Source organism: Balaenoptera musculus, chromosome 1 (genome assembly GCF_009873245.2).
Source record: "Balaenoptera musculus isolate JJ_BM4_2016_0621 chromosome 1, mBalMus1.pri.v3, whole genome shotgun sequence".
Classification (NCBI taxonomy): Eukaryota; Metazoa; Chordata; class Mammalia; order Artiodactyla; family Balaenopteridae; genus Balaenoptera; species Balaenoptera musculus.
This window is the reverse complement of record NC_045785.1, coordinates 40438592-40463165: the sequence shown is the minus strand read 5'-3', so window position 1 is coordinate 40463165 and position 24574 is coordinate 40438592. Positions and strand designations below refer to the sequence as shown.

General features: G+C 40.9%; 1 protein-coding gene across 1 annotated transcript in view; it reads left to right on the top strand.

Annotated features, from left to right (window-relative positions):
* Nucleotides 1-24574, top strand: part of AGBL4 (ATP/GTP binding protein like 4) — a 1270110-nt gene that overhangs the window by 905854 nt on the left and 339682 nt on the right. The window contains exon 6 of the mRNA XM_036855931.1: nucleotides 12067-12106. Coding sequence (XP_036711826.1) covers nucleotides 12067-12106 — 40 coding nt within the window. The remainder of the gene's footprint in view (nucleotides 1-12066; nucleotides 12107-24574) is intronic.

Genomic DNA, 24574 nt, shown 5'->3' with positions numbered 1-24574 from the left:
TGCTGAGGGGCCTGGAGGAGGCACCTAACCCAGCCTAGGAGAGCAGAGGCTTCCAGAAGGTGATGATGTAATAGAGAAGTCATATATAGAGACAGAGGGGAGGAAAGGCTTTCCAAGCAGTCTTGGAATTAAAAATAAAAGTCTTACCAGTCTAAGTGCCATTTACCCCCAGATTATATGACAAGCGCGAGGCTAACCGCTTTTCAAGTAGGTGGGTTGCTAAACCTATTTGAAAGTATTTAACTGACTTGCCCATGATCACTTAGTATGTGGTAGAGACGTGATCAGAGAAGGTAAATTATTGACTCATACAGCAAGAAAGTGGCAAAGCTGGGGCCAAAATACAGGTGTTTCTGGTTCATTATTTCACTCAGTCCTTACCACGGTTCTGTGCAGGCCTGTGTGAACAACTTTGCACACTTGCTGAATCTGAAGGAGAATGGGAACAAAAAAAACTTTATTGAACACTTACTTGAGTGTGATACGATCTTTTGTGAAGACAGAGCCTCCGAGCTCTTCCACCTAAGTAGGGAAGAGTGACCTTGATACTCAAAAAATCCATAACTTTAATGTTTTATGGAATCTTTTCTCTTTAAAAGAGACGTGGATTTTATATTATATTCCATAATACAGTAATGTTTGTTATAATATAAAAACTCTGAGTGGAATTATATTCTGGTTTAAAAACTCTTCTTATCCCTACATTAGAAATGTGGAAATGGGGGCTTCCCTGATGGCGCAGTGGTTAAGAATCTGCCTGCCAATGCAGGGGACAGGGGTTCAATCCCTGCTCCAGGAAGATCCCACATGCCGCAGAGCAACTAAGCCCATGAGCCACAACTACTGAGTCTGCACTCTAGAGCCTGCAGACCACAACTGCTGAGCCCATGCACCACAACTACTGAAGACCGTGCGCCTAGAGCCCATGCTCTGCAACAAGAGAAGCCACCGCAATGAGAAGCCCACGCATGGCAACAAAGAGTAGCCCCCGCTTGCTGCAACTAGAGAAAGCCCGCATGAGTCAACGAAGACCCAACGTAGCCAAAAGTAAATAAATTTTTAAAAAAAGGAAATGTGGAAATGAGAGAGAGTTTAAGTAATTCATCCAAGGGCTATATACTTGTGAGTATACAGGCTAGGATTTGTGCTCATGTCTGTCCTTTGCTCTTACCCGTGGCACAGACCTGGGGCCTCTTATTCTGGTCCTAGTGCTCTCGTGACCACCACATTTCACCTATCTCTGCGCTCCATAAGCCTTATTCAAAAGCAGCATGGGACTCAGGTCTGCTGGTATGTCACTGCATGACCTGGCCAAATCCTATCAACCACTAGGCCTCAAGATACCCTTTCTAAGGACCCTAAGAAGATATTTCCCTCAGACCTCAAGTCAGGAGCAGTGGAGATTCTGTAATTCACCTGTTTTATTTGGGGTTTTTGTTTTTTCCTTAGGACACTTGGTATATTGAAACTGAGTTTGCCACTGTGCCTAAGTTGTTGAAAAGCTGAGAGCCAAACTTGTACCCCACCTCTAGCAAGTGAGAAGAGTATCTCAGCATATGAATTCTGAGTTATGACCTTGTACCTAGCATCTAATTTCTCCTTATTTTTCTTTTTCTCCATGTCTTTAATTACATGTGCTTTAATTTTATTGCATTCTTTTAAGCATCTTCAAATTTTTTGGGAATTAGTGTTATATGTTGAATAACCAAATATGTAAAGAAACAAACAGAGAATAGTGTTTCAAGGAGATAACCTGATAGTCTTAAGAACCAGACATCATACATAAACAGGCTCATTAGCTCCTAGAGACAGAGGACAGCAGGGCCTATGGCCAGCCCAGATTCCTGTGCTGTTCTTTTTAAAGTTGGCTTCACTTTCTCAGTGAGAAATAAATTGGTTCCTGTCCTTTAGGGGCCATTTCAGTTACCACCTCTTGAAGGAAGTCCTCTTGATAACTCCTCAGTTAAAACCAGTTGAATCAAATAGACATAATGGTATTAAAACTCAAATCAAATTCTTAACTAAATTCCTCCCCTGCCTGCATACCCTTATCCCACTCTCTTGCTTTCCTCAACAGTTTTTTTTTTCCTCTGAGCATCTATGCTCTTTTAGGCATGGATGGGATATAGACAGCCCTTTTTTTCCACTCTGTTGAAGGAGGCACATCAGCAAATAGTGCAGAACACTGTGGCAGGTGACTCTGAGCAGCTCCCTTCCCCTCTGTGGGCTCAGTTTGCTTTTCGTTGAAATAAAGCAGTTGGGCCAAATGACCTCCAAAACCCCTTGCTCTGACATTCCAGGAGGCTATGTCGTGGGATAGCCTCACTCATGCTGGGTCGTGGTGACCTTGAGGATGAAGGGTAATCGCAGCTTTGAAGTATAAACTGAAGACCTAAAAGGCATATCTTTTAAACTCTAAAATTTGATTTTACAAAAGAAAAGTTGTGACTTAAAACATATAAAAAAAGGGAATTTATAACCATATAACTTTGTCTGATAGTAAGCCAAAATATCACATCTGTAACAAACTTCCTCTGGTCCTATCTGGGATCAGGTACAGAGAGAATACCCAATATAGAAAATATTCATCTCTCACCTTGGAGGAGAAGGCGGGGGGGGAGGAGATGGAGAGAGGGGAGGTACAGGTGGGAAGAAAAAAGAGGCTAATATGTAAATTACCTAACTAATGTGAGACATGATTAAATCGATGCTTAGCGGCTTTGGGGCCCATGGGTGCACTGGGTGGGCATCTGTCAGCCACGCTTGCATCCTCTCCAGCCTTGAGCTTCACCGTCACTTTAGATGCCACGTCTGTTCTTGCAGGTTCCCACATGGCCTCGTATTGCTGGAGCAGAGGGTGGGGAAGAAGCAATCTGTCCTGGCATGGAATCTTCTGACTCATGACTGGAACAACCTTCCTCTCACTGTTTCCTCCAGAGCTGGGCAGGGTGAAGTCTTCCAGCACAAGCCCCCGTCTGAGTCTTTGGGGTTTTAGGATGGGACGTGTGTCATTTCTCTCCAGCAGGAGTAAGGGTTTCAGCTGTTTATCCAGCCTTCTTCAAAAACCTGATCTAGCCTTCCACATTTAATTTTTTAACGCATATTTAGACAGAGTCCACTCTGCCAGGAAAGCTAAACTCTGTCCTTTCTGCCATGGAGCTTAGCATATAATGAGAATGACATTAATCAAATATAAATACAGATAAATATAGAATTTCGAATTGTGAACGCTACGAAGGAAAAATACAAATCATCACCGCTTAAGTCATAGCTCCTCCCACTCCCCTGTGTGCAGAGGCTGTTCAGTTGTGCAGTGTTACCACTGCAGTTCATACTGCTCCTCTGCCTAGAAACCTGGGGATCACCGAGAACATTTCTCACCACTCAATACTCTCACAGCTACCTGGGCATAGGCATCAGAGGCCGATAGTATGGGTTCGAATCTCGGTTTTTCCATTAGCAGCTGTGACCTTGAGCACGTAACCTAACCTCTTGAACTTCAGCTTCTTCATTTGTAAAAACGGGTAACAATGCTGGCCTCAGAAGGTTGTGAGGATTGGCACAGAGTAAGTGCTCAGCAAATGCAGCTGCTACAGCCTCTCTGCTGCCATTAATCCTGCTTCCAAAATGTCTCTGCAGTTTCATATGCTCCTCTCCATTGCCACCTGCCCTGCTTTTGTGCAGACTGCCAGAGGTGAACCCAAATGCTCCTTTAAGCTGCCCTGGGGATGAAAGCCACTTGGGTGCCTGGCTTTTCCAGTACCAGGAAGCTACAGGAGCAGAAAGTACCTGGTGAAGTATGTTGATGCAATCTCGCTTGTGCAGCCCTAGCTTTTGTCTGCTGCCGCACTCTGCTCCCCACGGAATTTAGCCCCTAGTCATGAGATGCTAGTTCAGCCTTGAGTGATGTTCACTCTCTCCCTGAGTAAAAGGCTAATGCATTTTTTTATTATCCTGATGGGAGTCGGTGCCCCAAAGGGCAGCTGAGCCTCAGCCATTGGTCAGGTTCCCCTAGAAGGTGGTCGAGTTGGTGGATGCTTAGGGGAGGCATCCAGGCATCAGCCAATGGCCCGGGTGGGGCTTGAGGAATGCTTTGAACCCTGGTCACGTACCTTTCCCCATGTTTTTCTTTGGAGCACTTACCGTAACTGAAATTAATTCATACTGTATGATTATTTGCTTAATATGTCTTCTCCACTCCACTATTAGCTATCTCTTTGAAAACAGGGGCTGTGTCTTTCTCATTCTCCTCAGCAGTATGCCTGGAACAGAGTAGATGCTTCATGGATATTTGTTGGATTAACGAGTGAACAAGTGAAGAGGCAGAGAGTGGAGTTCCAGTGCTATCTGCAGAAGCCATGCTGCACATCACTTGTTCAGCATGAGGAGAAGTAGAAAGAGGGCCATGTCAAGGGCAGAAGGCAGGGTCAGGGACAAGTAAGGTGATGGCATACAGAATGGTCAGGTAAACAGAAGACCGGCGTCCCACTTCAGTGGGGTGTGGGCATGAACTCAGTGCTTGAGACAGCATTTTTCAGACTTTCATAATCCCTGCTCCCTTTCCTCACAGAGGTGACTGGCTCTCCCCACACCTTCCTCCTACCACATCTTCTACATGTGACACTGACCAAGGTGATTAGACCCACCTTTATTATCTGAAGTTTGGTTCTGAAAATAATAGGTAACTTTTTGTTTGTTCTCCAAACATGAGGTTATGTTAAAATATAAAAACTGCTTTTTCAAATAACACATAGAATTTGTGGATATTTGTCATCCCTTGATGACAATGGGGATCATTAAATTATTCTAAGAAAGGATCAAATTTAATTTTAGAGTGATCAGTCCTGCAGCCAGTAAGCAGGCTAGACTGGAGTAGGAACGATCAGAAGTAGTGAGTTTAGGGAGAGGTCAGCACCACATAAAATGTTTTCTAGGGAGCAGGCTCTGCTTGGGGTAGGGCAGGGAGGGAGCCTGAGATCCCTAGATGCCTAGAAAATGACTGTGGCTGGGTGAGGGGGGGAGGACTGAACAGGAAGGGGGTTGCAGGGAAAAGAGGGGCTGAGCCATGAAGCCAAATGTGTGCCTATGCCCCTGTGACCTCCCTTTCTAGAGGGTGTGGATCCCTAGGTCCTCCCCATTATGGCTGGCTTCTGGAGTGACAGGAAAATGCACAGGGATTACTGGTCCTCTTATTTAAATTATCTCCAATCTATGCCATGAAAGACTGATTTTTCCCCTAATAGCTATCCTGCACGAAACAGAAAAAGCAGAACAGAACACATAATCAGTGACTGTTCTCTTCTACCACATAGAACCTCACACATCAAACCAGGCCCTGAGCTCCTGGAACACCACGTCCCTTTCTCATTCCGAGAAGTAATTGCAGTGCAGTTCGTGATGAAAATGAAAAGTCCGTTTATAACTGTAGCTTCATATTTACCCATCCAGATGAAGATGGCCAAATTCTCAATGGTCTAATCCCTAGGTCACCAAGACAGAATCAGAGAGGGTTTTGAGAAAAATTATGGGTCCGATGTGTGTGTGTCTTTTGAGAGAGAAGGGGATAAAACTAAAGACCTTTTCTGATGATCAATTCAGTAGGAACTTCTCTAGTTATCATCTTGGTAACCAGTGATCGGCAGATCTTTGTTATCATCTGTTGGTCAGGCACTGAGCTAGTCCCTGAGAGGAGTCAAGTAATACTGGCACAGCCCTTGCCCTCAGGGAGATCACACAGCCAGTGGAGAGGATGGAGGAGTAAACAGGCCAGGGAGATGCAGTGTGATGGTGCTCTGATAGGGAAGGTCAGAGGGATAAGGGCAAGATCCAGTCCAGCCTTGGCAAGTCAAGAAAGCCTTTACAGAAGAGGTGGCATGAGAGTGGAGAGCTGAATAAAAAGTAGGAATTAGCCAGGTAAATCTGGTTGGGTTGTTGTTCTAAGAGGGAACAACACGTGCAAAGACCTTGAGGTGAGAGCACAGCAAATTTGGGGAACTGGAAGTGGCTCATCATGGTTGGAGCTGAGAGTCTGAAGGAACAGGAGAAAAGAGGCAGGAGCTGGGTCACAGAAGTCCTCCAACAGCAGCTAAAGGGTTAAACTTTATTCTGTAGGAGGCCTGGTGAGTTTTAAGATGTGATTCTAGAAAGTTCACTCCAGCTGCAGCAGCAATTTGCAAGACTCGAAGTGGGGAGACCAGTTAAGATGCTGTTGTAAAAGGCTAGGTACCAGATGGTGAGAAGCCTAAAGTCTCAGCCTGAGGTGGGGCACAGCTGGAGAGGCGCTCAGAAATCCTAGCTTCCAACCCGTGTGCTTCCCATTCTACCTATTCACACCTCCCACCCGCCCCCCCCTCACCTGTGAATGATTCTTCTTCTTTCTCTCAGCTTCTCTTTCCTGTTAGGCTCCTGGAGGTTGGTCTACACTCTTTTTATGAATGGGATACCTAATTGCCAACTAGCTTAAATAACATGCCTAGGATAACAGCACAAAGATGATAGAGTCAGGATTCATATGTTTGTCTGTCTGATTTTGAGTTTGGAGCTCTTTCCACAAAATACTTTGTGTAACTGCAGGGAGAGGGGCTTCAGACGTGAAGAATAGAGTATCTTTTCCAAAAGGTTGGATATTGCCTGGAAGAGTCTCCCCAGATTCAGAGGACTTTGTTTACATCACTAGGCTGCAGTAGCTGGGCTTTTCAAACTGCCTCCTGTGACAAAATAACCAAGTAGTTCTCTCTTGATGTCTTACTAACACCACCTTCCCTGAAAAAGGACTAGAAACAAAATCACAGCAACAAGAGCAAACATATTTATAACAATAAATGTACGTGACTTACATTCTTATACTTTAAAATAAAGACTCAGCCTGAGACCAAAAAAAAAAAAAATAACATAATGCTGCACAAGATTAAAACATGCTTCATTTGTTATATCTAAATATGACCCTGTTAAATAAACACAAGCAAGAAAGATGACAAAAAAATATACACCAAAACAATGCTAACTGTGCTTCTCTTTCAGTGGTGGGATTTCATTCATTTTTACTTTCTGGATTTTCTGGAAATTTGGAAAATGACAAAAATAAGCATGTGTTACTTTCATTATTACAAAAATTTTAAAGATAGATTCTTTAATGTTGGACAACAATAGTTTTCATTGAGAATAACTGAAATCACAAAAGATCCAAAATTCCTAGATGAGGTTTCTAATTGACCCACCTTTCAGTACTTTTACCCTTGGGGCTGTCAACTGTGACCAGAGGTGAAGTGGCATTGTATTAACAAAATAGCTTCCACTGGATGAACAGAGGAATATGGAAAACTCTTGGAACAAGGATGCTGATAGACAGTTCCTTAAGCATCCACTACAGATGCTTCTGCCATCCTTGGTTGGCACCAAATTCAGAGATTGCTCCTATTGACCTTGGAACCTCCAGCCCCCATGGTCTTTATGGAGTCATGACTCTGCATCAACCACACATTGGTTGAACACAGAAATGGGTTTCCTCTGAATGTTTATGAGACACCACTCCTACCAGGGAAAGCTGGATGCAGAGTCATACACAGCCAGGAGTCCACACATTACCTCCTAACTGACCCAACCCTGGCATACCCACACTCTGCCAGGAATCTGTGGAATACCATACAGGCACACTTGGACACATTGCCCTCTGTGTAGGTTTAGAATTCCTTTATCTGTTCCCCCCACTCCTCAAAACACACACACACACACACACACACACACACACACACGGTACCACTACCACACATGCGAAGGGCCTGCCTTCCTGAGACTGTAGCTTATGGTTAGCTAATGATTCAGCTGCTCAGCCCTCAGCCAGCAGGCCCTGTCAGCCTACCAAACCTGCTGCCTAGCTAGCTACCTTCATTTCCTCCAACTAACATTGCATATTCTACCATCCAGGCAGTTAGGTAATATATCATCTCCATATAAAAGGCCCTTATGTCTCTCAGTTGGTAAATAACTTATATAATCTGGTAATTCTTTATGTCCACCATGCTCCCCTCTTATATAACTAGTTTTCTATTATTGGTCAAATTCCACAAATCATGTGCCCTATTTTAATAAATGCCAAACAGTTTCCACTGGTGATCCTAAATGATTATACTAGGCACACCGTTTAGTAATGAAAATTTTCTTTTTCATTTATTCCTTAAGGACTTTGAGGGAATTATTTGGATATTTTAGTATCTTAGGTTCAAACTGTTGTGATTCTTTTTTTTTTTAATGTCTTTATTGAGTATAATTGCTTTACAATGGTGTGTTAGTTTCTGCTGTACAATAAAGTGAATCAGCTATACATATACATATATTCCCATATCCCCTCCCTCTTGTGTCTCCCTCCCACCCTCACTATTGCACAATGATTCTTGAATGTACACTTTTGTTTTTATTTGCATATAGAACATGCAGACTTTGTAATCCTATCTTAAGAGCTACAGGTTAAAACAGCAGTCTACACTTATCTGCTTGGGCCACTAGGTGGTGCACACATATGTCTGTGAACTGTAGGTTAAAGGGGTTTGTCACCAGGTTAGATTTAATTCATCACCACAGGAGTGGTACAGACAGTAGGAGCTGTAGGAGTCCAAGAGAGACAGTGATCCTATGGGTGGGAGTAAAGGAAGGAAGGTCTCCAGAGGAGGTGGATAGATAATATTGCTGCTGAGATGGCAGGAGCAAAATCATAAAGGCAGGAATCCCCAAAGCCGTGACAGGGGGGGAAGTCCTGTAGAGGAAGGGGCATGCTTACTTTCCATGCTGATGAATTCCTACCTAACAGGGTTGTTGCAGAGGGAATAATGGAATAGTTGAATCATTTGAACTAGATGGCATCAAGCATTCCTTTCAGCCTGTGTGCTGGGCACTGGAAATATAGAGATGAAATGGCGTAGTCTTATCCTCAAGTAAAGACCTCATGAGAGAAACAGAGAAGGAAACAGATAATTAAGACAGAGCATGATACAAAAGTTAGGTTTTACAAGATGCATTGGAAGAACAAAGTGTGAAATATTCTGTTCTGAGGAAAGGAGAGAAGAGTGTTAGGTCTGGGAGCTGAGGTGCAGAGGAGACCTCATTGGAGGTCTTGAGATGTGAGGAGGGAGCTCCACGAAGATCTCAGGAGATTAGTTAGAGAGAACAGCATGAGCAAAGGCATGGGGATTTGAAAGGATAATGTGCATTCCAGGAATGGTTCAGCTGAGTTTAGCAATGCTTACTGAGGGCTATTGTGTGCCATGGACTGAATAATAGATGCTCCAGGCCCTTAAGATGCCCCTCAGATAGTGAGGAAGACACACAAGCACTGAAAATTGCAGTGTGAGAGGTTAGCTTAAAATTTGTTCTCTTTTAAATTCTCAGCTCTGTCATTTAGCCCCCAGGGTCCTGGCTACAGACGTTCTCAGAGAACTCTACACCGGAAGGGGAGCCCACAAGCACAGTGTCTGGCTGCTTTTGACTCAGAGTCACTGACAGTATTTCAGTCTCACTCACTCATTTTAGAGGTGTGAAGTTCAAGGCCAGAGACATAACAGTAAGTTATCCAAAACCACAGAGAGGAGCTAGGACACAAGGCCAGGTCTGTCTGTGTTCCTGTCAGGTTTTCTTCCCTTTTTGTCCTACTGGACCCTGGACACAGAATCACCATTTAGAGATAGATCTTAATTAGGAAATAGACACTTTTCAGATAAATGGACCTCCTTCACCAACGGCGATTGCCACAAAACCAAGCTTATGGAAAAATAGAAGGACACATTGTCTTCCTTCCTCATGTATGCGGGAAGGGCCTAGCCTCACAGGCTGGCCTTGGCAAAGGCAGCTTGAGCCAATTGTCCCACTAGCCTGGTTCTGTGATTGGGAAAGAAGGCAGTCTGGCTCCAGCTTGCATGTGTGGGTGTGTGTTTTATTTCAGCATGAGAATGTGTGCTCACAGTGGAGGTCAGTGACATCTTGGAGTTGCACTGTTGCTTGAAAATGTCAACTGGAATGAATTATGAGCTGGCAGTAAAACAGGGCTGTGTGATGGAGAAGGCTATGAAAGGATACAGACCTGCTTTTAGGGCCCTGAAAAATCATTAAAGCAAGGGATAGAGAGATCTTAAAGAGGTTTGACTGGGACAGATCAAATTTAAATGGAAGAGGAGGGGACCACAAGGGCCAGGGATTTGAGACCAGGTCTTATAAGGAAAGGATGAAGGAACTGGGAATATTTAACCAGGAGAGAAGATGACACAGATCTTCTTCAGGTCTCCAAACTTGTCATGGGCTGAAGCAGCTAGAAACAGGGATGATTTCATAAGGAAGCAGCTTTTAACCCTGCTCAAAGTAGAGCTATTTAGGGACACAGGTTCGATCACTGGTCAGGGAACTAAAATCCCACATGCCGTGTGGCATGGCCAAAAAAAACAGAAAAAAAAAATTTTAACTGGCAAAAAGTGAGTTCCCTGTCAGGCAAAGGGATAAAACAGAATCAGTTCATATAACTGGTGGGGACATTGCTGAGGGGATTCCTGTACTGGTGGCAGGTCAGACTCAATGACCTTTGAGCTCTGGTACCAATAATTCTATGAAAAGGGGCAAGGCAGGTTTTATAAACCAAGGGACACATGGTCTATAATAATAACAAAACATTAATACAAAAATAACTCTTTTTATTAAGTACCTATTAAGTACCAGGCATCATGCTAAGTGATTTATTGTGCATTATCGTATTTTGGACTTTCAAGCCAGGGTTAGAACTGACTGAATTCTAACCCTGGCTCTCTCATTCAGTGAAGATGTGGTCTTAGGCAGATAATTTCTCCTGTCTGAACCCCATGTCCCTCTGTTGTACAGTACCAACCCTGTAGGATTGCCAAGAGTGTAAGAAGAAATGACACATCAAAGTGCCTGGTACTGTGCCTGGCCTATATTCGGTACTCAAAAAATGTTGCTGCCTTCTCCTTTCTGCTTAAGGAGAATTTCAGGAAGCCATTCTAGGGGAGAGGCAAGATAAAGAGGGAAATGCAGGTGAGGTGAAATATGGCAAAGGACCCACTGGATGAAGTACCAGGTAATCAGGAACTCCTGCAATGTGTATCCTTGAAGCAGTGGTTCTCAAAGTGAAGTTTGTTAGGACCCCTTTTTAAGAAAAAAAATTACGTATTAATGGAAATTGCTATTAATGGAAAATCAAGTGTAGGGAAGAGACAGAGGTTGACTGAGGCTTAAGGAATCCTGACTTAAGTCTTTAAGAGAGTTGCTTACCACTGCCCCATCCTCATCCTACAATACCCTCTTCTCCACCCTCAGGTTCCCATGACATCCAGTTCAGGACTAGGCTTCTCCATAAGTATGGTGTGATAGGGGGCGAGCCTACTGAGATCTTGACCACCTCAGCCCTTGGGGCCAAGGCTAGCTGCCTCCAAACAAGAGCAACTTCATCTATATGGGCTAGTGTACCTGACAAATATTACTTTCTTTGAATGTTGTATGGTACAGAGAGATGAGGATTCAGTTAGAAAAGTAATGGTTCGATCATCAGTAGTTGAAATTGTCATAGCATTGTTGAGCAGATTTAATAAATAAACCAGCCCCCAGGAGTATCTTGGTTAGAAAGGAGTATCAGGAGGGTGACAGTGACTTAAGGACCCAAGGCAAAGAGGGTTGCCAGGATATCAGACACTTAACCAGTACAGCCAGTGTGACCAAAGAGAAATCTACAGCTGCCTGGTACAGAGGAGTGAGCCATGGCTGGGAGTCTGGAAAGGGACTTTCTTTGTGGCTCTAGGTAAGCCACATTCCTCTCATGGCCTCATTTTCCCTAAATATAAGACAGGTTTGACTGGAAGGTCTCTAAGGCCCTCTCGGCTCTGACCAGAAAGGCTGTCCATTCCCCCTTGTCTCTAGGGTGCAAGGCCTCCCTGCAGAGCGGTGAGACGACGTCCTCCGCAGTACAGCCTGCTCTGCGTGTCTGAACATCCCCTTTGCATGTTCACCCTGACCTGCTAAGCAACAAGTTTGGCTCTGGCTTGAATCAGTGCTCTCACAATGTGTTTTCTTTTGCAGCAACAGCGGCACCTAGACCTCCTGACGATAACCAGCCCTGGTGAGTAGGTGTGGCCATTCTGCTTTGGCTTCTCCCTTATTTCCCAGAGTGATGTCTGGTTGTCTATCAAAATGCAATTCCTGCCCTCCTCCTTTGGCTTCCTGAATGAACAGCAGAATTCTTGTGTCATGAATGATCCTTCTCCCCCATCCTCTACCCCACAGGCAGTTTCTTTTCTCTTCCCCAGCTCTGTGCTGCCTTGTCTTGACTCTGCAGATGGCAGGGTTGATACTATGATGTTGCTGCATATTCCAGGGCCAGGTTCTCCCCAGATCACTCAGTGGATCCAAGTGTCAAGGAAGTGCCCTGGTCTCCTGAGAAATAAGTTTTAAAATCATGGGGAATGGGGAAACTGCCTGGTAGATGGCATGGAATGAAGGGAGGACAGTTAATGAGGAAAGGCCAGTCTGGGGAAGTGACCAGGTTTGGTCTCCTGTGACTCTTGTCACTCACCTTTAGGAAGGACAAGTGCCACAACAAAGCTATGGCCCTGGGATTTAAAGCTCCTTTCCTTCCCCTCGGTCTGGCATATAGCCCAGAGAAAAGTTGAGCAGTTTAGTTTTACCAGAAGGTATTTTATTTCAATTTGGGAACTTGAGGCAAAACTGGCCAACAAGAGATGCTGTTCTCTCTTGGAATCCAAGGAGATGATGGTGCCAGCAGTGAGCATTCAAGAGTGGGTATGGTGGTCCATCTTCATTCATTGGTGATGTTCTAAATATTTAATGGCCCCGGTGGCCCTCTGCTGTGCTGGGCATTAACACTTTGGTTACCGGACTGTGGGGAGATGGCATCCTGAGGAACGGACTGGTGTGGGGGAGTGGTCACATGGCAGGGTTGGGGAGCTCTAGGAGTGGCTAATTGCCAATAAATACGGAGGTATTTCAGTATTTTAGTAACCAATATAGCTGTGCCATGTCATCCTGCCTACCACCCAGCCTGTTGCTGTGTCCAGGGCCAGTTGGCTCGCAAGGAGATTGAGAAATTGTCCTCTGCAGGCACTGTCTTAGCACAAAGGCTGGTTATCTGTCTATGTAACTGAGATATAAGACAATGACTGCAAATGTAATTTGGATCCACCCAGTTCGGGTGGCCTTACTACATTTCCACCTGATAGATCTCTTTGAACTTGGGACTTCAGAAGAACAAACATGAACTGGTTTGAAAATGTTCAATCTAACCCATAGAATGAACTGTGTTTAACAAGTATATAATTAACATATATAGAAATTCCAAATCATGGGCTAATATAATTAAAATGGCTCAGTTGTGTGACCTACCAATCCCTTCCCACTAAGGTGTTGGTAAGTGATTATCTTTGTCCCATCCAGTTAGTTGCTTTCCTTCATGATTGTTTTCTGTTCTGCTCCACAAATGCTGACCCAGATTGCCTGCTTTCACATTCTAGTCTCATCTGGTCACACCCTGATATGATGCTGACATATGAATTGGAGAGGTTTCTTGATCTGTCTTCAGTTGCTTTAGAAGGAGACTTTTAGACTCTGTTAACTACATTTCTTTTGCACCAGCTCTTTCCGTTCCTAGTTGCTACTGCACAGATTCAAGCAGAATAGTTGTGACTCTCAGTGCACTCTTTTTGGGCACACTGTTAAGCACTGCCAGAGTTGGGAATGGTTTATAATTTTCCCTACTTTTAGGTGAGAAAAGACTATTTTCTGGGTCAAAGCTTCTCAAAAGTCATGTTGTGTCACACGAGTATACAGTACTGCAAGTAGGCTACATTTGTGTGATATTGTAAGATATACACTTGTGATATATTGATCCACCCATCTCTCAGGGGTACAGGTAGGTCCCAGGATAACTGAGCCGCCAAGGTGGTAACCTCTACTCCAGTGTGCCAAATATTATCCATGTGTGTCATGACTTGGAAAGGTTAGGAAAGACCGTGAGGCTATGTATTACCTGAACAACTCTAGTCCATGTCAAAATCACTTCCCTCTACTGTTACTAACTGTCTCTCACTTTCAAAGTCATCTCCATTCCCCACCTCACCAGAAGCTGCTGCAGCTAGCAAGTGGCATTCTACCTCTCTGGGGATGCCAGTGGGAGGTACTAGCTTGTTTGCACTCATCACCAGACCATCCTCAACACAGAACTGCAGTCTGATGCTACCACTCCTCATCAGCTAGGAGCCTTCAGAAATGCTGGCTGGGAATTTGGAAGCCTTAAAACTCTGTGGTATCTTCTTTAAACTCTTATTTTGTTCATCGTGAATAATTTTGAATACACAGAAAAGAGTAGAGATAAAATGAAGAGTCATCTATTGCCCCCCTCACCACCAAACAGCTTGGCTTTATCATATCAACATTGTGCCATATATGCTACAGAGTCCCCTATTAAAAAAATTATAGATCTAGTTGAGACTTTTCTGTACTCATAGCTGATTGCATCTCTCTCCCTTCACTCTATAGGTAACCACTGTAATAAATTCAATGATTTTCTATATCTATATATCCAAAAATATGACTGGTATAACTGGTATTGTTTTACAAATTCCTATAAGTGATATCACACTATAAATGTCATACTCAACTTTTCCCTTACTTATTATACTGTAGAGATTCATTCATGTGAATACATGTAGCTCTGGTTCAATCATTTTAACTGCTATATAGTATTCCACTTATGATTACATCACAATTTCTTTTTCCATTTTATTGATCATAATTTAGGTTATTTCCAGTTTTTTTGCAATTTTAAATAATACTACTTGGAGCATTTTGTGCATAAGTATGAGAATTTATCTAGAGCATATAACTAGGAGAAGAATTACTGATTACATGCATCTTCAAATTTACTGTATAATGGCCAGTTGTTTTCTAAAGTAGTTGAACAAATTTATACTTCAAAGTATAAGAACAGCAAAGTATAATAGTTTCCATTTCTCTGAATCCTCCACACTTGGCATCATCAGACAAATTTTTACCAGTCATCATGATAAATATAAAATGTTATCCCATTGTTTTTATAATATGTGTTTCCCTGATTACTGGTGGGGTTTAATATCTTTTCATATGTTTATTGGCCACTTTTGCTTTCTTCTGTGAACTGACTTTTCATATCATTTGTCCGTTTTCTCTTGGGTTGTTTCTTTTTATTGATTTTTATTTCTTTGTTGTTCTGCATGTTGATACTTAGTCACTTAACATGCATTGCAAATATCTTACCCCAGATGGTGGCTTGTGTTTTTTGATTTATGATGTATTTTGATTTATGGAAGGGTTTTTTTGTTTGTTTTAGTGTAGCTGAATGTATGAATATTGCTTTATGAGCTTTGCTTTTGTGACTTATTTAAGAAATCCTTCCCTACCTGAATATCATATTCTCCTGTATTCTAAAAATTGTCAAGTTTTACATCACACTTGGGTATTTATCTCATTTAGGACTGATCATTGTGTATGATATGAGCTGGGGATTTAATTTGTTGTTTACATATAGATAACCCATTATCTCAGTATCATTCAACAACTAGTTCATTCTTTCTTCCACTTATTAGCAATTACACATGATGATGATGATGATGATGATGAAGAGCCAGCTGACTTTTCCTACACAGCTTATAAATTTTTGTGTTCTCCTGTTTATTGCATCTCAAGATTTTCCTGTTACCTTATTAAAGTAGATCCCTTAATAGCTGTTTTAGTGAGAGTCCATGAGAAACGATCTTAATCTGTATATGTTCTTATTTTGACTTCAATTTGGGATGATAGTTTGGCTAGGTATAAATTCTAGCTTGAGGAGGGCTTCCCTTCATTCTTTGAACATTTTTTTTTTCATTTTTTCCTGACATCCACAGTTGCTAATAAGAAGTCTGCCAGTATTTGTTTATGGTAACTTATCTTTTCTTGGGTAGGTTTAAAGATTTTCCCTTTGATCTTCATGCTCTGCTTTTTCATTTTAATGTGTCTGGATGTGAATTTATTTCTGTTTACCCTGCTTGGTACTCTGAGTAGTCTTTCTACCTGAGAATCTATGTCTTTCTTTAATTCTGAGAAATTATTGGCAAATTATCCCTTCAAAGATTGCTTTTTCTTCATTCCTTTGATTCTCTTCTTCAATAATTTCTATTAGATGAATGTTGGATTCTCTCAAGTGGCCCTCCATGATTCTTTACTAATTTTTCATAATTTTTAGCATTTTATTTTACTGCATTGATTCTGAGTTCCCCAAAAGTAACTTGAATTCATAAACTCACTTTTTGACCATATCTAGTGTGGATTATTTTCCTGTCTTTTTCAATATTTCAATGATTATTTTTAATTTCCAAGATTTCTAATTTTGTTCATATCCACCTGCTCTTGTTTTATTTCTGCCTGTTCTGTTTCATAATTTCTTATTCTGTTTTAACATTTTCATTTGTTTCTTCCAACACCTTCAATATGCTTATTTTAAAATCTTTGTTCTATAAAATAAGTTTCATCTGGAGTGAATTCAAGTTATAACTGTTGATTTTGTTTAGTATCATTTTTAGCATTTAATTTCTTCATGTGTTTTGAAATTTTAATTTGTAATATCACTTTGAGAAGGAAGTTTTCTGTTACTCTCTCTCCCCAGCCCTGACCACCACCCCCCCTGCCCCCGCAAACTCCCACTATGCTCACATATCCCTATATGGTGGATTTTGCAGTTGACTCTACCCATATTTTCAGTATAGGACCTGGTAAATATTGGGGATATGGAGATCCAGTGACAAAAAGTCAGCAGGATAGTTTAACATTGCTTCTGTTTCCTTTGTCTATATTCCTTGCCTCTCTAGGCCTACAGCACACAGGAGCTCTCTCCCAGAAAGTTCTGCAGCAGCCTTTTTTTTTTCTAGGCTTCTTTCATAGCAGGTGAGCCCCACCCTAGATCCTTGTTCTAAGCAGAAGACCTTGTCTCTGATCCCCATCTCCTATAGAGTACTTTTAGGAGGCTCATAGGAGTCCAACTTTCAGCTGCTACTGCCTGCTGCTATATCCAGATCTCAACAAGCAAGTAGCCTTAGGAGCATGTATCCTTTTGCATTTCTGTACTTTTCAGCCTCATGGAGATATGTCTCTTGCACTGGAGCCCAACTATATATTTTCATTTCTTTTTTTCTTATATTATTCAATATTACTATTTGATGGGAATGAATGGGTTTATTGAAGCGTGAACTTATTTAGTCATTTGGCCCAGAAGTCCAACTATAGTTTTTTTCTTACTTTTTGGAAAGTTTATTCTCCTATAACCTCTTCAACAGAAGGGAGGCAGTATGAGGAAATATTTTTCTCCTATCCAAGTGAGACTTTTATCACCAGATTGATGAAAGAGACTATTATTTTTTGGGACTTCCCTGGTGGTCCAGTGGGTAAGACTCCACGCTTACAATGCAGGGGGCCCAGGTTTGATCCCTGGTTGGGGAACTAGATCCCGCATGCATCCCTCAACTAAGAGTCTGCATGCCGTGGCTAAGAGTCCGCATGCCACAACTAAGAAGTCTGCATGCCACAACTAAAGATCCCACATACCGCAATGAAGATCCCTCATGCTGCGACTAAGACCCAGTGCAGCCAAAATAAATAATAAATAAATAAATGTTTTTTAAAAAGAGAGACAGTTACATTTTGCACGTGTATATACAAATATATATGTAATTTAAAAAATAAAATTATAAAGATCCTGTATAAACTATATAGGAATATAATGTGAACATTTTTTCAATATTATTAAATATTCTCAGAGGGACTGTTATGTAGCTGAAAAGCATTCTATATTAAATTTATCTATTATTGTATATTAAATTGTCCCTGATGATTTAATTATAAATAATACCACAGTGAACACTCTTTTTTTTTTTTTGAATTATTTATTTATTTATTTATTTATTTATGGCTGTGTTGGGTCTTCGTTTCTGTGCGAGGGCTTTCTCTAGTTGTGGCAAGCAGGGGCCACTCTTCATCGCGGTGTGCGGGCCTCTCACTGTTGTGGCCTCTTGTTGCGGAGCACAGGCTCCAGTCGCGCAGGCTCAGTAATTGTGGCTCACGGGCCTAGTTGCTCCGTGGCATGTGGGATCCTCCCAGACCAGGGCTCGAACCCGCGTCCCCTGCATTGGCAGGTGGATTCTCAACCACTGCGCCACCAGGGAAGCCCCTGAACACTCTTGTATAAAGATTTTTGTGTGCATCTTTAATTATTTCTTTAGGAAAAATTCCTAGAATGAGAATTACTAAGAAAAGTTATACATAGTTCACTAATCATGACAGACTAAGTTACACCAAAGTAATAATGACATCAAAATTACAGAGACTTATAAAATAAAGGTTTATTTTTTACTTTTGGTACATGTCTCTCATGGATTGGAGTCGCTTCTGCTCCACTTCATCTTTACTCTGGCACCCAGGCTGACCAAGCATCCTTTATTTGGAACATTGCTCTATGTCTTAGTTTGGGTTCCCTAAGAAGCAGAACTTGAGACAAAGATTTTAATGCAAGTAGTTTATTTGGGAGGTGATCCCAGAGACCTTGGCGGGAGGTGGGGAAGTGATACAAGAAAATGAAGAAAGCTAAGAAAGGTTCGTTATCAAGCAAGCTACCACTGACGGCAAGTGGAATTTAATCCTACAGGGAAACCCTGGAAGTCAGTGTGGAAAATAAGCCTCAGAGTTATCCCTTAGGGGCAGAGGAGTGGGAGTGAGGGTGGGAGTGTTAATTCCCTGACACTTCCAATCTGCTCAATGTATGGACATAGCAGATTCCAGTGGCCCAAGAAAGCCCTCAGGAGAGGTTTGCAGATGTCGGCAATTGGAAAGTATTCAATATGTGCAGAAATAATAAGTGCCAGGAGAATATGTGAGGTTGCAGAAAAGTGCGGACAGCACCTGCCATATGGGTAGTCATGGCAGAGGGAAAAGGGAGAGATGGTGAGCCATGTACCTTCTCTTAAAAATTTTTAGAAGGGGTCACTTTTGCCCAGATTTCCTATATCAAAGCAAGTCATATGACCACTTCTAATTCAACAAGGTAGAGATGCAGAATCTTCCTACAGGGAAGGGCACTGCATTGAGAAGAGCTAGAATATTTGGCAATGATGTAATCATCATACCTTTTCACACTTCTAGAAAGATTTTTATGTTCCCACCATCAAGTTAAAAGTGCTGGTCATAGCTTTAAAAAAAAATAACACCTTTATTGAGATATAATTCATATACAATAAAATTCATCCTTTAAAGTATACCCTTTAGTGGTTTTCAGTACATTCACAGAATTATACAATCATAACCACTAATTCCAGAACATTATTATTACTCCAGAAAGGAACTCTGTACCCATTCACAGTCACCCCCCCCATTTTTGCCTTCCCCTAGGCCCTGGCAACCACTAATTTACTTTCTATCTCTATGGATTTGCCTATTCTAGACATCTCATATAAATGGAATTGTAGAGTATGTGGCCTTTTGTGACTGGATTTTTTTCACTTAGCATAATGTTTTCAAGGTTCATCCATATTACAGCATGTATCAGTGCTTCATTCCTTTTTATTGCCAAATAATATTCCATTGAATGGATATATCACAACTTGCTTACCCATTCATCTCGTGATGAACATTTCAGTTGTTTACATTTTTGGCTACTGTAAATAATGCTGCCAAAGACATTTGTGAACAAGTAAAAACTATGTTTTTCGTTCTCTTGGACATATACCTAGGAATGGAATGGCTGGATCATTTGGTAAATGTTAAGGTAAACATTTTGAGAAACTGCCAAACTGTTTTCTAAAGTAGCTGTGCCATTTTGCATTCTCATCAGCAATGTAAGATGTTTCTAATTTCTCTGCATCCTCTCTAATTATCTATCTTTTGATTATAGTCATCCTAGTGGGTGTGAAGTGGTATCTCACAGTAGTTTTGGTTTGCGTTTTCCTAAAGACTTATGATGTTGAACATATTTTCACGTGCTTATTGGCCATTTGTGTATCTTCTTTGGAGAAATGTTTAGTCAAGTTATTTTCCCTTACTCATTTAAATTAGGTTATATTTTGTCTTTTTATTGTTGAGTTGTAAGAGTTTTTAAATGTATACTCTGAGTACAGATACATGATTTGCAAATATGTTTTCCTGTTCTGTGGATTGTCTTTTCACTTGCTTGATGTTCTTTAAAGCCAACAATTTTTTTATTTTGATGTAAGTTCAATTTATCTATTTTGTTGCTTTTGTTGCTTATACTTTTGGTATCATATCCAAGAAAACATTGCCTAATGTCACAAAGAGGTACTCCTATGAGTTAAGTTTTATATGATATAAGACTCCAATTTGTCTCTTTTGCATGTGATTGTCCAGTTTTGCTAGCACCATTTGTTGAAAAAAAACCCTGTTCTTTCCCCTGTTGATTTATCTTGGCACCCTTGTCAAATGGTCATTAACTTTTTGATGGTATAGACTAAAAGGACAGCATTTAGGAAGTATCTAAATGTTGGCACTCAGTGCCAGAACTGTGTTAGGCACTCTACATGTATTTTTCATATAATTCTCCCCACTGTCCCATAAGACATAAGTCCCAAGTCATCTTTCCTGACTTGCAGATGAGAAAGGAAGGTGCTGCTCGATTAGAATTACCCACATAAATACAGTTAATAAGTGAGTGATGGAGTCAGGATTCAGATACAGATCTGTCTGATCCTAAATCCTTTACCTTTTCTACTGCTACATATAAATATTACTTCATGTGTGATATTGGCACACAGAGTCTTCTTTCTCAGACAGAATTAAAGCTGACCTACTTTGCTGGTGATAAGGAAAGCGTGAAATGTTGGGGACATCATAGTCATGGGGCTTTTCCACTAACTAGGCTGCATTCTGAAGAGACAATTCATTTCCTTAAAATATCACAGAAACTTCCAGAAAAAAATCACAGCTAGATTTGTTCCTGATTACAAATATCCACACAAAAAAATTTATCCCCTCTTAACCTTGTTAAAACAATACCTATGTTAAATGGTGACTGAACCTGCTGACCATTACATGACAACTTTGGGCTTTGTCTCCAGTTAAAGTCCCCCATGATGTAAATGTAGCCCCTCTGAAGACCAAAGGAACAAGAGAGGCCAAACTAGCCATTATTCCTGCTTCATGGCCATCTTTAGAGCCAGCAAAGCCTATGGAGCCAGTCCAGAGGGGCCAGGACCAGATGTGAAGCCAAGCCAGGGTACTCCCGACCTCACGGCCAGAAAGTCAGCAGCACAGTGAATACACACAGAGAGGATGGTTCAAAAAAATGCATGCACATCATTAAAACAACTTTAAAGAGATCTTTAAAGGAGATAAACAAATTACTCCTAGTCCCACAGCCTTAGCACAATAAAAAACCTAATTCTATTTATACATTTTTCCCTTTCAGTTCTTGTCTATATGCAGAAACATATTTACATAATTGCAATCACAGTAAGTTTTTATGTACATCTTTTTTCACTTAACATTATTTCATAAACAATCTTCATGTTGCTATGTAGTTTGCATATTTACCATCTTTTTATAATAACTTTCTCTATTAAAAAGTTGCACACGCCCATAGTACAAATTTTGAAAAACACAGATAAGTTAAAAAGATGAAATATCAGTTATCTCCCAGAGGCAATCACTGTTTAATATTTTAATACATTTACTTCTTTGCCTTTTTTTCTATGCATGTATAATTTTGTTTTACATAGTTGAGATCATATAGAATATAAAATTTTATCCTGATTTTTTACTTAATATTACAACAGAAATATTTTCCCATGCCAATGATGTTGGATATTTAACTTGATTTTAGTTTTTCCATCTTATGAATAATTTATCAACCTTCGTGTATATAGCTGTGTCAACATTTTAGGTTATTGTCTTAAGATAAATTACTAGGGATGGAATTACTAGATCCATGAGCATTTTATGAGCATTTTAAAGGCACACTTATTCTTAAAAGCTCTACTCTCTTCCATCTTTTAAATGTAGCCTGGTTTACAAAAATACACGTCTTATTGTTGTGCATTTGTGTTATTTCCAGATGTTTTTCTCTTATAAATGACTCTACCATAAAATTATTTGTGAAAAAAGCTTTTACTTCTTTTGCATAAGTTTTTTATCTGGCTATTTTAAAAGTAGAATTGCTGGGCCAAAGAGCATTAATATGTTTAAGGAATTATTAAGTCTTACTGCCAACTCATTTTCCAGAAAGGTTGTATCAATTTACATTCCCACTTCCATCCCCCAACCTACATCTTTCATGTCAACAGTGAAAAACAGCAGCATTGGGTGTTACTCAGAAGATTTATTAAATCTAAGTAAACAAATTCCTGAATCTGAGAAGCACATAAAGGCAGGGAGAAACATGTTTGTTCTCATAGTCCCCAGGAGTCCTGAGAAATCTATATAGGATGCCATATCCCAGGACTCAGGTAAGGAGGTTAATGAGAAGGTCAAGGGTTCCATTTTGGAGCATCCAGATGGGTGGGCTGTGCTCTGGGAAGGGGAATTGGAGATGTGGCATCCAAAAGCACCATAGTGGATCAGCATAAGGGAGGTCAGGTCAGGAAGGAGCTGGCAAGACCTGAGCCATCAGACTCAATGCAGGCCACAGGCCAAAAGGAACTGGAATTCAATACATGAAAGGTAAAATTAAGGCACCGGAACTCTATGCGTAGGAGTCTTTAATCACAATCTAAATTGGTTTAGGCAAAAATAAATAATTCATTCATTCATAGATAATCCAGAAATAAATCTGCCTTTCCGTGCATCTTGATATATAGCTCCTAGGACCCAGTTTGTTTTTCTTCTTCTCTTAATTTGCTCCTACCTCCATTCCCAGGCCACATGGCATCTCAGGATGGCAAAATTACATTCCCCCAAATTATAGTCCAGTAGGAAAAAGCAAGGGACTCTCATCCAGAAGTCCCAGCAGAATCTCTGTTGCTTATCATTCTGTGATTGGGTCATTATGACCTCATCTTTAAACAAGTATCTGTGTACAGGGAAGGCTACTGTGCTGATTGTCTGAGAGCTGAATTATAAACATCATCCATGGGGGATAAATTAAGACCTGACATGACCTGGAAATGGCACAAGATCACACAGATTTTGTAATGACTATCTCTGTGGCCAAACTAAACCCAACTGTGTGAATTATAAAGTCTGAGAGCAGAGCAAACATTGATCTGTTTTGTAGCAGCCCTTCTATCGAAAAGAATAGACCCAGTAGGGGCTGCAGAGCTAGAATCTCTGGACAGAGACAGGAATCGTCATCAAGTGGAGGCTGTTCGTTGGACCGAGGGAGGGCCTTCCTGGTTAAAGCTAGACCCATACCAGTAGCTAAGGGTATTGAGACCAGGCACCAGGCCCTAGGATAGCAGCCAGAGAACAGGAACTAGGCTTAACAGATACAGAGCAGGATGCCAGCCTTACCTGGGAGTCAACTTTCAACAGTAGTCAAAGTATGGAACCAGGTAGACCTGGGTTCCAATCTTGATTCTCCCACTTCTTGGCTCCAAGCTCTTAAGAAAATTATTTAACTACTTTGTGGCTTAGTTTTTAATTAAATATGGATGGTTACACCTACTTCACAGGAATGAAATGAAGATTAAGTGAGGTAGTCATGGCAGTAAAGCCCCTAGCATATTATTAATATTAACATGAAAATGCTATACACACTAGAGGCCAGAACAGCTTTATTGATCAAACTAGGCCTTTATAATGGGGTTTGAGAGAAAGAGGAATACTTATCTGGCCTTAGCTGGGAGGACATTTGTTCTTTTGGTTCTCATTGGTTCAGGGACTAGAGCACTAAACCCACAGGCTAAAAGGTCTACAACAGTGTTAGGCTGTCTCTGTGCTGCTAAAATGTATGTAGGCAAGTGTGATACACCCTGGCCTGAAACAGTGCAATTAAAATCACCCCAGTCTAGCCAGGAGATCGAATAAGAGATTAGTAATTTATACATCTGAGTTGTCATTTCCTTCATGGGGATGGCAGGGAAGGGGAGCACTGATTTTCTCTCATTAGTCATTATATTAGGTGTCCATGGGAACGCTGTATTTTAAAGTCCTTCCCAAAGAAGTAACCATTATTTTTATTTATTTATTATTATTATTTTACATTTTCAAAGAAGTTTTGGAGAAATTACCAAAACATTTTGATACCAAGGATAATTGTTATTTCTCTCTTTTCTCTCATTCTCTCTCTCTTTTTTTTAAGCTGTATGTTGGGGGGGGCGAGAACTTTTTTAAAATTGTATTTATTTATTTATTTTTACATATACATGTATCTATTCTTTTTCAAATTCTTTTAGGTTGTTACAGAATATTGAGCAGAGTTCCCTGTGCTATACAGTAGGTTCTTGTTGATTATCCATTTTAATTAAAAAAAAATTTTTTACTGCTGTTTACTATATTTTTATTTATTTATTTATGTTTTCAATTTTTGGCCACACCATGCACTGCACATGGGATCTTAGTTCCC